We start from the raw sequence: 16,667 nt of genomic DNA on the forward strand, positions 1-16,667 counted from the left end.
GAAAATAATAATTATTAAATGTTATATCCTACTGTGTAAATTGTATTTAAAATCATTAAAGCCAGTTAATTAGGTTTTCTCTTATTTTTTTGTATTCTGATCTCTTTTTCTGTCATCACAACTTTCTGCCTGCTCATGTTTTCATGAACAGTAGTAACATTAATTACTGCACAGTACTAAGTCTTTGGCAGCCTACATTTTTTAAATATAAACTTTGATGTTTCTTTTTTTGCTTTGTGCATTAGGGTTTCAGCAGAAATGAGCAAATTTGCGATTTCCGAACATTAATTTCCTCAAAAATGAAATGTTAGAGAAATTTTTGTATTTCATTAAATGTAACATATTAAAGGGACAGTTCACCCAAAAATGAAATGAAAGTATGTTTTCACTTACCCAGAGTACTATTAGGTTTTTATTAGATGTGACAAATATTCTAGATTTCACAACTTTTTAGATGCTGTTCACCGTGACCTCATTTGACAATCAAGAAGATATGTAACATTTGTATCATTTATATGCATTGCTCAGCACTGGTTAGCAGTTTTAGCGAGGGGGGGTTTCCTGCATTTTTAGCCATCAGGTTCCGTCATTCCCAATCCACAGGTTGATGCAGAGACGGCTCACTACAGCCTCCAATGACGCCGCCTGCCTTTTCATTTGTGTGCTTTTTGAATATTGGGATAGTAGCCTTATTTCCTTCCACTTTCAGTTTATTTCCATTTTAGTTGCTCATCATGTGGATGTTTAAATTGCTGTCGTACCCCGCTCCCCGCTCCCACAGGAGGCACTCCCCCTATAGGACGCTCGAGCCAGTGCGCCCCCCGGTGGTCCCTAACGACTATGTCCCCAGCCCCACACGCAGCGCCGTGTCGGTTAACCAGAGGAACCGCACGTACAGGTACCCGCACGCTGCCAAGACGCGGCTCTTTCCCGCCCGGCAAGCCGCGTCTCTCTTAACACACCTCTGTTCGGGGCCGCACACTCCCATGGGATCCATCGACAAACCATCACAGGCTCAGCTCTGTCATTCCAAGTCATGAAGTGAACCGGCCACCAAAAAAACCCCCTCACCCTTCAACACCTCTCTGTTCCTCATACTAACGCACTCGCCGACCCCCTCCGGTTGTGGAAAGAAATGTAATCTGCCACAAGAAGTCATGAAAAATTCAAGACGAGCTGAGCTGACTTTTTGCAGAAGCGGTGGGCCTGCAGCAGCTAAGACAGTGAAGGGACTCCTTTTAAGTGTTTTAGTTCGAGGAAATGGTTTCAAATGAAAAGATTTTATTATCTTTTCTGTGAAAGCCAGGAAACGCTGCAGTTTGAGTTTCCGGGCATTAACAGGAATCCTATTCAGAACGACTTCCAAGAACGTGCGTCAAACAAGAAGTGGAAGTGCTTGACCTAGAAACTGCTTAATTCGCAGACCTGTCTGAGGCTGAGACAGTTGGAGAGGGTTGTTAAGCACTCAAGAGGTCCCCTATCAATAGCACTCACTTCTTCCCTCCACCCGGAAGAGAAGCACACAAAACCGGAGATTCGGAAGAAACACGTACCCTGCTGCGAATCCCTGCAGCGCGTCTGAATATCCCCCTTTCATGTGAAGCCTGGGTGGGGAGAAGCGCACTGTCGTCAGCTCCACGCTAAACGCGTGCAGAAGCGCTGCGTGACAGCCCGCTCGAAATGTCAAACAGACGAGCCCCGGGAATGGGGCGCGAAGAAGGGTCTTCAAGAGAACGAATCCACAAGGGACGTCTGCTCTCACTGACGACGCAGTACACATAACGTCTGAGAGTGACGCTGTGTTCACGTACCCCCAGCTCTTCTATCATTTCTCCGCTGCTCAGTTATGAGTTGCGTTGGTCACTGGTCCGCAGTAAGCCAGCCGTACGGTACCCTTCCCGTGTGAGAATCCACCCTCATCCCACCTCATTCCTCTGTCCTATGACCTGTTGTTTTTGTCTCTCGCCTGTCTTTTTTTCTTCTTGGTGCTGCATGGCATTGCCTCTCTGGGACATATTTCAGAGGCCCTGTGCCTTCCTGTTTCCCCTCCCTCTCTCTCTGCTTAGTAATAGCCTCCATTCCAGTGACCGTCACTAACGAAAATCCTCTCTCACTTTTCTCTCACATTTTTCGCCATTGTGTGCTCAAGGTGGTGTTTCTGACCGTAGGAGGACAAAGCGTGACCGGCACGGTAGCGTCAGAGCTAAAGACGAGCATAATGAAACGTATGCTCAAGGTTGTTATTGGCATGCCCAGTGCATTCTCATACGGTATGAAGATTTGTTTACTCTGCAAATCTCCATGACCCTGGTGAACTGCTGTGTGCGGTTCTAAATATGCACCGATTACTCCTAACCACTGCTCTGCTGCAGAAATGGCTGTTTGATTTCTTCAGATCGGAGTAAAATTCCCCAAGGGGTTTCCCATAATGTACATTCGCTAGCCACTACTGTTGCTTCACTTATGTTTGTTTTCGTTTGTTTACTGTGCTGTGTGTCACCAGCTCTGAGATCATCAGCTAAGGTCACACTAAAAGGATGGTCCTAGAAACTCAGGATTTTTAAGGCGAGCGTCAACAATGCTGAACTGTCACAGCCAGTATGAGCTACTAACAAGTCAATCTTTACTTTTGTTGGTGGCGGCGTGCGGTGCAGTCCTGGGAATACGGTGCGCCGCAATAGCAGGGTTACAGCGGAGGGCAGGCAGGGCAGTGAGGTTGCATGCTGTGTGCCGTGGAGCGCGTGACGTGTCATGGCTGCTCTTGCTCTTCCAGCAGCGGCAGCAGCGGCGGGAGCCACCCCAGCAGCCGCAGCAGCAGCCGCGAGAACAGCGGGAGCGGGAGCATCGGCGTGCCCATCGCCGTGCCGACGCCCTCCCCGCCCAGCTCTTTCCCAGGTAAGAGTCCCCTCCGCAGCTTCCCCGGCACTTCTGCGACTGCGCTGGGGGGTTCGCGTTCGAGCAGCTCCTCTCCTGATGGACGCAGAATGGCTTGAAAAGCGAGGGTTCTGAACCCGGCTGGACCTGGCTAACCTGCATGATGTCATGAAGCAGGCCGAGCTTGGCTATCTACAGTGCAGTAATTGGACGGTGGTTCAAATTCTGTTCTTTTGGCTTTGTACTCCAGCACATTGGATTTGAGATGAAGCAATGAATAATGCAGACCTTTAATTTGAGTGTATTTACATCCATATTGGGTGATGAATGTACAAATTATTTCAAGTTTTATACATAGTCCCAGTTTAGAGGACCAAAAGTAATTGGACAGTTGGTTTCTCAGCTGTTTCCGATTAGTTTGGTGTGTTCAATCGATTCCTTGGTACAGATATAAGAAAGATTTCAACTTTTTAAGCTTTCCACATTTAAAATTGGCCTACCTAGCTACCTGTCATTATGTTCTGCAACTGACTTATGTTATATGTGTTCAATGTGTTTAATACTGTATTGAAGGATGAAGTTCACCCGGGGTATATATGTACATTTGTGGAGGTCATTTAGAAACACTCTTTGAACACTCATAGTTCTTCTTTTTTTTTAATCTTCTTTTTTAATTTATCTTCATGGTTTTACTCTGCACCAAATTATTTTTGTTCAGTTTAATATTTAAACTTTATTTGAACCCCTTGAACATTTAGTTGATGTAGGAGCCAAAAAGTCATGTGATAATGATTTTTTTTGTGAAGGATAAATTATTTTTGGTGTATAACCCTAACGCTAACCCTGGAAATATATATATTTTTGTCCTAGCAGTTCAAACCTGAAATGAAACCAGTTTTTAACCAATTGGATGCGATTACGATTACACACACACACAACCATACACCACTAACAACACTTATTTTTCTTAAATGAAGCCAATGACTGATCTGAATAGATCTACAAGAACAACAAACCAGGTGCGTTCAAAACTTTGCAGGAAGTTGGGACTATATTGAGCTTGGAAGCCACATCAACTGATAATCGTAGATCCATGTTATTTTCAGCACTGAAATGCATCTCGTATATAGTATATAGTATAAGCAAAACTAGTGACCACATCAAGTAAAATACATTCATGGTGTGATTTTGTTAGCTACCATGTTTTGCCACAAACATGAGAGCCAGAGTTCAACCTTTTAAGTTCTAAATATCGAAAACTGAAATAAGCAATGCAAATTTATATACGATTATATGTATGCATATAACTGATCAAGACATACAGACTACTATTCATACAAAAAAGTTGCAAGATTTTCTTATTGTAGTTGACCAATTAATTACTACCTATTAATTTTGTGTTCTATGACAGTGTGATGTGTTTTTTTTTGGGAAGTACCCGAAATAAAATGGTTATTGTTTTTGAACCGCAATTCCATGCATAATCCTGGTCTCTTCTGAAAGATAGCCCTTGGCAGTTTGTTTTCCAAGAGTCAGTTACTCTAAATATTAAGCAAAGGAAGGATTTGTTCAAGGATTTAGTGGATACAGATGCTTGTGCCTGTGCCTGGTCAGCTTAGAAACACTGAGCCACAGCCACAGTCAAATTGAATAACACTGTTTTTTCTAAACTACTGTATGTCTAGACGGGATTCCAAAAAGACACTTGGTAACCAAATGGTATCAATCTTTAGTGGTGGAAAATAGTGTGTATTGTGGTCGAATTAAGTGTGAAGTGTAATTCAGAAATTAGCAGCTTGTTAAAATTCTGGGTTTGCCGTTATGGTTGGAACGAAGACCAGCTTACACAGTGGCCCCCCAGGACCAAGTTTGAGAACGCCTATCCATGTATTATTAATCCTCATATGCACTGGACTTGCTCTGCACCAGTTCCAGATTGAGCCTCACTCCATTCCCTCTAGATCTGGCAGTAGTAATGCCTACCTGACCCAGCGCTACATTTGTCCTGTTTTCCTGCAGGCATTCAAGATTGAGAACAGCGAGGCACTTCGTAGTCTTGCAAAACTGCCCAACTAGCTGCTGTGATATTAGCTAGCTGAACTGTTATTTGTGGTACGTTAGCTACAACATTAGCTTCATTTATGCCAAGTTTGTAAAAGGTGTTCCCCAGTCTAGCTGGATAATTGCCTTGCTGTGCTGCTCTGTATTGCTGACATAGTTGAAATGTGCTAATGAGCTGCAGCATTCAACCAACTACAAAAGCATGTCTCTTGCAGGTGACAATGATTAAAAGGCAGTTTTCCTGCTGAATTGCAAAGTTTGACCTTCGCAAGAGCAGTAGAAGTAGATGTTGGCCTGCGGTCCTGTCCTAATTGTTGGGTCACTTGGCCAGACATGTTTATCAGCGGCATGCATGCATTTCTAATTGCTCCCCACACCCCCAGCAAGACCACTCCGGGCTGCCAGCTCTGGTCACCTTGTGGTCCCCTCATTATAAGCACCAGGTGGTTGGACTCTACATTCCTGCCAGTTCTCTGTTCTGGTTTCTCAGTGATGGAATGACCTGCCTACCACTGTCAGAACAGCAGAATCCCTCCCTATGTTTTTATGCAGACTGGAAATGTACTCAGACTGTACCTTAGTCCTCCCTCATGATGTACCCCCAGATATCCCTCTTTTATACCCTCCTAAAATATCTTTTGCACTAAGTATGACGGTTTTTGTTTATGATAGCTCTACATGCGTGTTTTGCTATTTATAGATGTGATGCTTATCACTTGTTGAGTTTCACTTGTCAAAGTCCCTTTGAATTAAAAAGGACTGAAATATAAATTCCACAGATATTGTAGTCCTGTGAAATGTCCTAAAATGGCAGAATTTGTCAAAGCTACTGTACACTCGGTCCACACGGAGGGATGTCCTACATCCAGGCTCTTAGTGGCCATCTGGGATATGTCATAATGGCCCTGCTTTGGACAGCAGTATCGGACTGGAATGATGCAGAAACAAGCTTGAAAAAGCCACAATTCCTTTGAGTCTTCCGGTGTCCAAAAGTGAACTTCCACTGTCTAAAGAGCAGCTACCTAACTGATCCCCTGCTGACACGCTCCCTCACCGAAACATAAAGCCGATTATTCCTTTGCTCGGTTCCCTCTTTCTCTCTTACCTCCTGCCTTCTTTTTCTGCACTCTCTCTTCAGCCTCTGCCACTGGGGTGGCAGGTACCCCCCCGGCCCAGCCCAACCATGCTCCACCCCCCTCCTCTGCTTCCTCTACTTCCGCTCCCTCTACCCTGCCCAAAGCTCCCCCTCCAGCCCCTGACCCTTCACAAACCCCACCGGCCGAGGCCCAGCCGGCTCCCGCCAACCCTCCCCTTTCCTCTCTGCCCCCCTCACCTGCTGCTGCCACCACCACCACCTCTACCACTACTGCCACCCCTGCACCAGGTGAGTCCAACCTGTCCTTACCCCCCCACCGGACCCTCATGTCATTGCCCTGTCCAGATAGACGGTCACGTGCGCGAGCTCTGGACCGCTACCGCTGCTGTGGTCTGGTCTGGCCGAACCCTTATTTCATGCTGTGTTCCATCTTCCTTTTCACCGTCGTTCCTGGAATGACCCCGGTAATCATCTTGTGTTCCAGTGATGTCGTTTGGTTTGCTACTTTCCAGAATGATGGCAGGTCCATGCCTACAGATTCCATGATGCATTGGGCCCAAGGGAAGCAGGTTGCAGGGACCTGTTACCAATTATCTGTTCAGAAGCAAATAAAGCCATTCACTGGTCTGTGTTGCTTTAGAACACACATTTGCAGCATATTCATAATTTACTGAATTCTCCAATTTTACTTTCTTTCCAGATTGCAACAGTCTCCATAAACTTGCTTGTGTTGTGTATATTGAATTGTAATTAATTCAGTCAAGATTTTAAGTATCATAGGCCTCAAACCCTTTTCAAACAGTTTTGCATCTGTGCTGTGAACTTTCATGACTGGTAAGACTGTTTCCCTTGGGACCTGATCCGGTGTGTACACTCCTCACGTTCACTGTGTTCTGGCCACTGATTTTCATATGTTGGAATACACTTGCATCTTGTGAGGCTGAAATTTACAGGAAGTGAATTATATGGGTGGTAGTAATTTCCTTGTGAAATTCATCGTGTTTATTGGGCAAGGAGCCATCGCTTGTTGTGAATGTGTTCTGGGTACTGTTCGTATGTGTGACTGAGGGAAGGGACACGGTCTGATGTGGCCATCTGTACGTTGTTTGTGCTGCCTGCACAGATCATCTGCTTGCTTTGTTCATTCTAGATGTCAGGGCCAGTTAATGTGTTTGTCCTCAATTCTCAGTAATGCATTTTCCCCACTGCATTGCATGCAGACATTGCATGGTCTATGTAGGACTTGACTGGGTGGGTTGATTGGTGGGGATTAGGCTGGCTGGCAAGATTGTAATGGTATAATAGAAAATTCATCAGGACGAATAAAGTCAGTTTCACACCAAACACTTTTTATGTCAGTGCAATGCAAGTCAATTCAATTCAATTCAATTTCAATTCAAATTAATACTGTACAGGTTAAATTCCTGTCAAGAGAATGAGACCAAGCTCTTGTAATGTACATTTTTTTCAACATTTAATATTACAACCTCCGGCTTTGAGCAGGAGCCGGCATATAAACATACAAAATACAGCAATGTAGACATTGAAGAGATTAGCCACAATGTAAATTTCTGATAAATTTGAATTTTGCACTTTACAACAACTCTAGATCAGGGCTGCCCAACCCTGTTCCAGGAGGTCTATTGAGCTGTAGTTTCAAACCTGACTTGGCATACCTGATTCTAATAATTAGCAGCTCAATCAGATCTCTATAGCTGTTGAATGAGGTGTGCTTTGTTAGGGTTGGACTGAACCTACAGGACTGGAAATCTCCAGGAACTGGTCTGCCTGGTCTAGATTGAGTTTTTATTGAAAAGTACCAGCACAACGTTTGGTTCAGTGGAATATGGACCCTTTTAGGAAGACGCTCTGATTCTGACCATGGCCAGTCTGACCATTCCATCTCTGGCATGCCCTGGTGGTTCTGCATTTCAGGCACAGCTCCTCAGTTCTACAGTATGAATCGTCCGGGGTCCCGGAACAACCCATCTACAGTTGGGGGGTCCCTTCCGTACCGCCGCCCCCCCTCTGTGACGGGCCAGCCCAACTTCCCTCAGAATCAGCTCAATGGAGGACCTTACTACAACCAGAGCCAAGGTATGGCCATGGATTACAGTTTACATGCAGATTACAGCAGATCGCCTGCTATTCCTACAGAGAGCCTCAGGTGCATGTTTCGTATGATCTTTGTGCTAAGCATGCTTTCAAGTAAAAGCTTTTTCTCCATGGTTTTGCAGACTTATTCTGAGCATTGTACCATAATTGAGTAAAGAACATTAAAGTTAAAGTTGGAATATAAAAATGCAGCATCTCCAAGAATATATAATATATCTAATATATAATCAATATATTAGAATGGAATCTCCCTCCGACCTTCATTTTCATGTTGGGTGACTCACCACCACCTTTGATTAGCCACTCCAGTCAGTACTCACTGAGTTGATGTCAATGCTGAAATACTCCCTCATTAAAGGGAAATCTAGTGGTTACTTTGGTAACAACATAAAAATGGCATCCCAGAAGATGCCACAACTCTCCATGATCGTGGACAACCAAGCCTCCCAAAAGATCCCCTGGTCTTAGAAGGTATGATGAATTACAGCTTCTTAGCCTCTCTTCAGCAGACAGAGAAATAATGCATCGGGGTGCCCCTCTGTCCACGACTGGGTCCTTACTGCAATAGTGCCATTTGTGACTGGGAGTGCTGTGGGTGATGCATCATTTTTAGTACAGTAGCAATGCCCAGGGTGAGAAGGTTTCTGTTGACCAAATATTCCACTGCCCAGCTCCTTGCACTCGTAGCAACTCCTCTGATGCTTTAGCCAGCTGAGCAATGTACAGCATGTCCTCTGCACAGCTTAGCTGTTGGACTACAGTGACAGTCAGGGGCCAATACATTTGATACTAGAAGATGCTAGCCTGCATCTTCAGTTGCCTTTGGTCTCCAGATGGGTACTGCGGTAGAGTATTCCCACACATTGGTGGGATGGACTTAAAACTAGTGACAGTGATCCTGTAAAACTAGAAGTGGGCAGAGCTACCAGAAGCCACAATTGATTGGGTCAAATGAATAAAAAATGGACAGCTAGTCAGAGCTCCACCCATTACAGAAATGAAATGTCACTTTCCTGTCACTGCTGCAACTGCAATTTGGCATGCCACAGTTGGTGAATAAATGGAAAGTTCAGATGGTTATTTATTTGCTACTGTTGATTCCAGACTCTCAATCTTTGATCGATCATCTGGAAAGCTTAATTAACTTTTCTGCCAAAGGCTTCCTGCAATCTGATTTGTGGTAGCTTATTTCTCATAATGGACATGGGGTGGTTATACCATAAAGTCTAGGCAGCTGTCCAGTGTGACAGTGCCTTGAATGCATGGGAAACGTAGTTGAAGGGGGTGGGTTATGGGAAACGTAGTTGAAGGGGGGTGGGTTATGGGAAACGTAGTTGAAGGGGGGTGGGTTAAGAAGATATTGCAAAGCCTTCCTCACTCCCTCTTCCCTCACTAACTGGGGTCACTGAATTTGCACTTCCTGCTTGCCGTCTCACATGGTGTTGGTCTGCCCACCGAACTAACTGGGTTCTCTCTTTTCTCTCCTCTCCCTAATCCTTATTTCTTCCCATCCACCCCAACGTTCCTGCTTTTGTCTCCTTGTCTGCTATCCTCCATATTGTCTCCTCCTCTCCTCCTCTCTCTCCTCCCCTGGTTTGACTGTGTGATCAGCCTCGCTCGTCCCCCCTCCCCCCTCCGTCCTGCAGGCCACTCCGCAGCTCCCTCTGATGGGCTTTGTGGCTCGGGTTCAGGAGACCAGTAAGTGGCTTTGAGCTTCACCCTTTTCACAGGCGCACTGCGATGGGTCTGCTGCAGGGATCAGCAACTCACGGCCCTCAGGGGCCGGTTTTCCACCCTCCCTTTACCTGGGAGTTGGGTGGGAAGACAGGCTGGCCAAAAGGTAGCACGAAATACCCGAGAATCGGATTTGGATTTGAGGGCCGGAGTTGAGGATCCCTGGTCGACTATGAGAGGCACACCTAGCCGCTGCACGCACTGTTTGTACTTCACCTGCCTTTTAAGAATCCAGAGCTGGTTGTCGGTGTCCTTAGAAATGCAAAGATCTCCAAGTACCGGCAGGTATTTGAAAGCTCAGGTTGGTAGAGAGCAGAGCTAGGTGGTCAGACGTTAAGGGAGGACCGGTCACTTGTATGGGTCGGGACTGTGTACCGTCCCTTCCTGGGTTTGTCAATGCGTCTCGATCGCTCTGCTCCCCTCCCAGTTTCGGATGCTTCCCCTCCCCCGCCCCCCGAGGAAGAGGCGCCTTTCGAGGAGCCGAACCCGCCGCCCCCGCCTCCGGAGGAGTTTGAGGACGAGGAGTCTGCGGTGGTGGAGTACAGCGACCCTTACGCCGAGGAGGACCCCCCGTGGGCGCCTCGCACGTACCTGGAGAAAGGTACCCTCCTCCGCCTTTCCCCTTCTCATCCCTCTGTTCTCCCTCCTCCTCTTCCTCCTCCTCCTCCTCCTCCATGACACTTCCGTCTCCTTCCCGTCCTCAGTGGTGGCGATCTACGACTACGCGAGGGACAAGGAGGACGAGCTGTCCTTCCAGGAGGGCGCCATCATCTACGTGATCAAGAAGAACGACGACGGCTGGTACGAAGGTGTGATGAGCGGAACCACGGGCCTGTTCCCCGGCAACTACGTGGAGTCCATCATGCACTACGCTGACTGAAGCCCAGAGGGCGCTCCCACCCCCTCCAGCTCCACACACCTACTATACATATATGTGTATGTATGTACGTGTGTGTGTATATAAGTATATACACACATGCTTAAGATATAAGATATACATATATTTAAGATTTGTATAAGTACAGTGGTGAGTAAAGTTTGGGAAGAGAGAGGTGTGAGAAGTGAAAACCATCAAATAATGATAATTATGTTTCAAATGAAGTCTATAGTTGTAATAAAGCAAAAAAAACCCTTTGTATATCCTTATGTTGATATGGGTTGAAGTGAGGTTCTGAAGTGAGTGTTTTAGCCCTTTTTTTTTTCTTTTTTTTTTGCATTTGAGTTCTGTTATGCAGGACGACTATACTCTGCCAGCATTTGGTTCTGCCTATAGCTGGTGTGTTATGGGGGGGTAAATGCAAAGTGCGCAGGGTTTACAGAAAACAACAAAGAAGACAATTGGGAGCAGGGATTTGGATCAGCGTGACATTTGTGAATATGGCTTCAGTGTGACTCTACTCTAGTGGTAGAACAACAGCAACATTGTGGGTAGGCCTTCGGAGACTCATTGCAATAGTTCAATAGTTGAGAATGACAGTATGAAAAGCTATTGTCGTATCAATTTAATCTGACATCGCAGACATTCAGACTAAAATGTGTGGGATATTCTCTTAATCTGTCAGATTAAATGTAATGTCAAGGCCTTATTAACACGTGTGGAATTCTTGGCTTGGTTGACGAGGAGTCTGCTTTAGTTATGAAAGAGGAAGCTAAAGTGTGGGAGTATTTCCAATTTAACCCTTTTCTCCCCTGACTATCTTCTATCAGAAATTGAGGCTTCATTGTCTCGACAGTTCATCATATTGAAAATAAATTTTAAAAGCGTATCTAGAGTACACAGCCTATTTGGACTGTGGTACAATTTCTGTTCTTTTGGCTCTACTCCATTGGATTTGAAATTAAATGAACAAATTAATGAATGTGAGGTTAAAGTGCAATCCTTTAATTTGAGGATGTTTACATCCATATCAGGTAATCTGTGTAGGAATTACACCCATTTTTATACATAGTCCATTTTAGGGGACCAAAAGTAATCGGACAGTTGTTTCCAGTGTATTCAATCACTTCCTTAGTGCACGTATAAGAGCTGAGGGCATAAGAAATGGAGGGAATGTGTTATAGAAAGGGATGTATTTCCTACCCGATATGGATGGAAATACCCTTAAATGCACTTTAACCTCATTCATGGTTTCAAATCCAATGTGCTGGAGCACAGAGCCAAAAGAACGGAAATTGTACCAGTGTCTAAATACAACACTGAGACATGCAAATTAAATACTTTCATGTTTCATAACATCACATTCTTAAGTCATGTTAATCTGGCAGAGTGGTCCTGGATCACCCCAGATTTACAGTATACAGGAGGTCAGGGTCTGGTCTTATAGCCGATTGGATTTTTCGTTCAAAGTTTCCCGGAAGATGCCGTTAGTCTCCAGATGGGTCCTGCGGTCGAGTATTCCCACCCAAGTAAAGCAGAAATGTGAATTGCATTGAGAATGTGATTCAGATTGTAATGGCCTTTTTCCCAGCCTCCCAAGTCGACCCAGGGGTCTTTTGTCTCTTTCTGAAGGGATGGGTATCTGTCAACCTTCACAAATCCAGTATGCAGTACTAAATTATGTAAAGTATGTTGTTAGCTTTGATGCTTATTTTTGTACATTTATAAGGGTTTTCTTTTTGTTGTTTTCATTTTTTTTTCTGGTTCAAAGCTATCGTGTTGTGGATTTCTCCAAAATGACCAATTCATTTCGAGATAAATGAATATAGTGCTACATACAGAGCATGCTGAAATAAAACGGATATTTCAATTTTTTTGTTTTTTTCACCTGCTGACTTCACATTGGTCGATGTGTTATGAAGCAGCTTTTCTTTTCATCATTAGTGGCTAGTGCTTGTACTATTCATGCAAAAAGAGTATACAGTCTGATATTCAAGATGTGAAGGAATATTTTGTGCCATATTGTAATATTGTTTCATATGTTTGTGATACTTTGACCACAAGTCTTTTTTGTTCTGTTTGTTCTGAGTCCCAGTGTTCTGAGTCAGAAGTGGTTTGGAATCAGTCATTGGTCAACTGTAATATTAATGGACACTTGCATTTAAAATATTTATATGTACATATATATTTACAGAGAATATGGGAAATTTACAGTATACCTTCCCAGTATTGTTTATACATGAATTTGAGTTGGGAAAATAAAATAAATGTTACATTTCATGTTGCAGAGGACTGTTTTGATACCTAAGATTTGATCACTTTAATAATAAGACAGTTGAAGGAGAATTATATTTCGCTCCAGTAATTCTGGGGGGAATGTTATGGTTTGAAAGGTGTACATTTGCATTCTCAACTGAAAGCACACTCTTTTGTAGAAGTGACAATTTAAGACGATTCTGTGAAATATAAAATATAAATTAGAATTAATTTAACTTAAAATATACCTTAAAAATTAGTCTCCCCCCAAATGGAATACATTGACTTTCCATGCTGTATCAAATTTTTGCATATTTCAAAAATATACATCATAAGTTGTTACACAGACTGTATGTGTGTGCATACATATGCATTTGCATTTGTACGATTAGATGGAGCTTAGCCATGTGCTGAGGGTGTATTTCTGTATTTCAACGATTTTCCTGAGAGTGGGTCTATTCTTGTGACTCTTGCATGTTCTTAATTTGTGGTTTTGCACCTAGTGATCTCTGCAGCAGAGTGGCCAGAGCACTGTCTCAGCTGGACACCAGGCAGGGCTGCAAGCGCCTACCTCGTCCACACAGATTGTAAATGTGTGACCCTTGCCCTTTGACCCAGGGCTTGAGGGCATAGGTCAAAGTAATGGGCACAGAAACCAATATTTTGAGATAAGTACAATAAAATGTTATTGGAACTCAATGTGTGCAGTTGTTTTTTTTTTTTTACATTATTTTCTTTTGTCTTGGGTGGGCATGTTTTCAAAATTGAGGATACACTTGCTGGAATTTTACAATGTCTGAACTTCACTGTGCACTTCATTGCACATCACAGTTCTCCTATCAAGAAAGGAAGCGGCTGTCTACTGGGCCCTTTGACAGGAACTCTTAGAGTAGCCCTAATCTCAAGTTTACAAGTTGATTTAAACAGAGGCTCAATTCACATGAATAGACATAATGTAAAAATGAGTCAGAAGTGGTCAGTCGTTGGTCAACTGTAATATTAATGGACACTTGCATTTAAAATATGTATATGTACATATATATTAACAGAGAATATGGGAAGTTTTATTAGATTAGGATCTCTAAACAAAATGCTTCATCTGTGGTGTTATGGGTCAAATTTGACCCTGCATATAATATTGGCTGTTGATAGTATGGCATGCAGTACCAAAAGGTTGTGTGTAGTTTTGTGGATCAAATTTGACTCAATTAGGATTAGTCATTGGTTCTAGACACCCCACCCCTCCCTGTCCTCCCCAGGAACAATTATTTTCTTACAGTATGTATTGTACTCACACTAAAATTAAATTGAACACACACACACTCTCTTTCTCCCTTGCTCTCTTTCTCTATCTGTCTATCCGTCTATCTAGCTACTGCTCTCTATCTAGCTATATGTCCCACACACACTCAAAAAGAATACCCTTTGGTCTATCATCACAACAGAATCATCCCCTCTGCATAATATTATGCCCATATGGGCCTACTGTGTGACGTCCCTTGCCCAATTTTCTCTTCGTTGTATTTACTTTAGTTTTTTGCTGGAGTCAGCCAGGGTGCGGTACTGCCTTTAGAATTGTGAGCACCTGGCTGGATGGTTATAAAAGGTCACCCTGTGGCTTTCGGGGGATGCTCCGGGCTCCCGTTTTCCATTCTCCTCCTGCACCAGGCTGGGCGGCTGGAGGTTTGTTCACCTTTTTGCTGGTTTGCCCTGAAGATTCACACCACACATTTCATTCTCGCGTCCACTCACTTTACTTATAAATACACTACACTCAACTGTTGCTTGTTATGTGCAATACATTTCTTCTTTGTTAAATGTACCTTGCTGTGTTGTCTCCCTTTCTGTTACAATTTACCAATGGTTGTAACAACAGCATCACCAGAACTTTTTTTTCTTGTCTCACAGACAAGCACATTACTATTATTTTGCTGATGTTTTTTATCCAAATGACATACAGTTGATTAGACCAGTCACCTTAGCCACATTAGCCACTAAGCTAAAGCACAGTATCATCTTGTGGGGGTGTAGCATGAATAACATTACACAGATTTCTTGCAACATTGGCATCTTTCAATGAGGCTGGTTTGAGTTATTGTCAATGTCATTCTGCAGCAGCATCTGTCTATTCCAACAGATTCACTGTCTATAAGGTTATTGATCATATCTTCGATTGTGACTATGATATGGTAGAGAGAGCACACACATACACACACACACACACACACACACACAAGGAGAAATAGACACATCACCTTCAGTGGTAAAGAGATTCTTCAAAGATAATCCTGTATCTGGTATTGTCTGGTTATAAATATAATTTTTGGCAGGAGACCCGGGCTGGTGAGGGAGTTTATTATTTTGAGCCGTCAATCAAACTTTGTGCAACCTTTGGCGAAGAGATCAAATTTGTTTAAGCCTTCAATTGAGCAATTAGTATTCAGCCAAATAACAGGACATTTTGACCCATAAAACCACAGATGTCACTATGGTTAATAATGTAAAGTTAAAGAAAAACTACAAGCAATTTATTCCAGAAAAGTGTGTTCTAATATTTGTCAACTAACATAATTGCCCATTGTCTTCACTATAGGAAATATAATAAGTGAATTTAGACTATTTTCCCCTGAAAGTGGTATATTGTAAGCTAAATAGTTTGGGAACATAAAAAAAGTGATCGTAAAGTTATGAATGGATAATAAGTTAGTTACAGTATGAGGTAAAAACAACAATATTGTGCGTGCAGCTCATGTGGGTTAAACCATCCACCTGGATTTACCATTCAGTGATTTACCATCCAATCATTTACCATCCAGTGAGTTACCATCCAATCATTTACCATCCAGTGAGTTACCATCCAATCATTTACCATCTAATCATTTACCACCTAGTGATTTACTATCCAGTGATATCCGTCTTGTCCTTTATTTCATTTGAATTTACCAAAATGTGTTCCAGAATGTCTGAATCTGCATGTTTGTTTGATCATTTCCACAATTTTGAGGGATTATTTAGATTCTCTTTAACAGACTTCAAATAAAATTCCGATTTGAATTTCCTAATGACGAAACTACACTTGTTTCTTAGGACTCGAAAAGTAAAGTAAGTAAAGTTGCAGGGGAGTTGTCATTCTACCTTGGGCCCAGAAGTTATTTCTTGAAAAGTAATGGCATTTGGTAAGTAGTGGTATATGAAAAATAGGTTTGTAAAGGACTCATCTTAATTTTATTTGAAATTTGGGGAAACCAAAAAAAAAAAAAAGAGACAGCACTCCTGGAAAAAACAGCTGTCCCTTTATAAATGTGACATGCGATAAGTTTTGGATTGTTTTAATATGTGTTTTGCCTGACACCGCACCCATTTCGACAGGTTGAAATTACTCTTCTGAAGTCCAATGGGGTAAAGCTTGTTTAAGTTAATAATAAGTGAGGTTCTCCCATTTGCTTTCTTTCTACTGCTCTTTATTACAGAAGTTCCATTCACACTTCAGGGGGTGGGGGGGGGATGGGGGGGGGGGGGGGGGTCTATCAATCAAATAATTCAGACCCTGTTGGAATTGATTACTAATAACTCAGAATGTACAAATTCCTATTTGAATGGTAGTTTTGACCAAGCAAACATTGACCTGCAAGTTCTACTTTTTTTTTTTGCCCA

The 16,667-nt window shown here is 43.1% G+C and overlaps 1 protein-coding gene across 7 annotated transcripts in view; it reads left to right on the plus strand.

Moving 5' to 3' along the window:
• The window catches only part of LOC133124594 (abl interactor 2-like), a 31,382-nt gene extending 17,675 nt beyond the window's left edge, over positions 1 to 13,707 (plus strand). For 2 of the 7 annotated variants that reach the window (XM_061235923.1, XM_061235925.1), the window contains 5 exons: positions 782 to 898; positions 2,777 to 2,895; positions 7,967 to 8,128; positions 10,308 to 10,481; positions 10,585 to 13,707. In XM_061235923.1, the coding sequence (XP_061091907.1) occupies positions 782 to 898; positions 2,777 to 2,895; positions 7,967 to 8,128; positions 10,308 to 10,481; positions 10,585 to 10,760 (748 nt within the window). In that variant the 3' untranslated portion in view covers positions 10,761 to 13,707. Of the gene's footprint in view, positions 1 to 781; positions 899 to 2,773; positions 2,896 to 6,073; positions 6,320 to 7,966; positions 8,129 to 9,757; positions 9,845 to 10,307; positions 10,482 to 10,584 lie in introns of all 7 variants that reach the window. The other 5 variants (XM_061235920.1, XM_061235921.1, XM_061235922.1 and 2 more) reach the window with 5 other exon arrangements.
• Positions 13,708 to 16,667: the final 2,960 nt, after the last annotated feature.

Source organism: Conger conger, chromosome 3 (assembly GCF_963514075.1).
Source record: "Conger conger chromosome 3, fConCon1.1, whole genome shotgun sequence".
NCBI classification, from domain to species: Eukaryota; Metazoa; Chordata; class Actinopteri; order Anguilliformes; family Congridae; genus Conger; species Conger conger.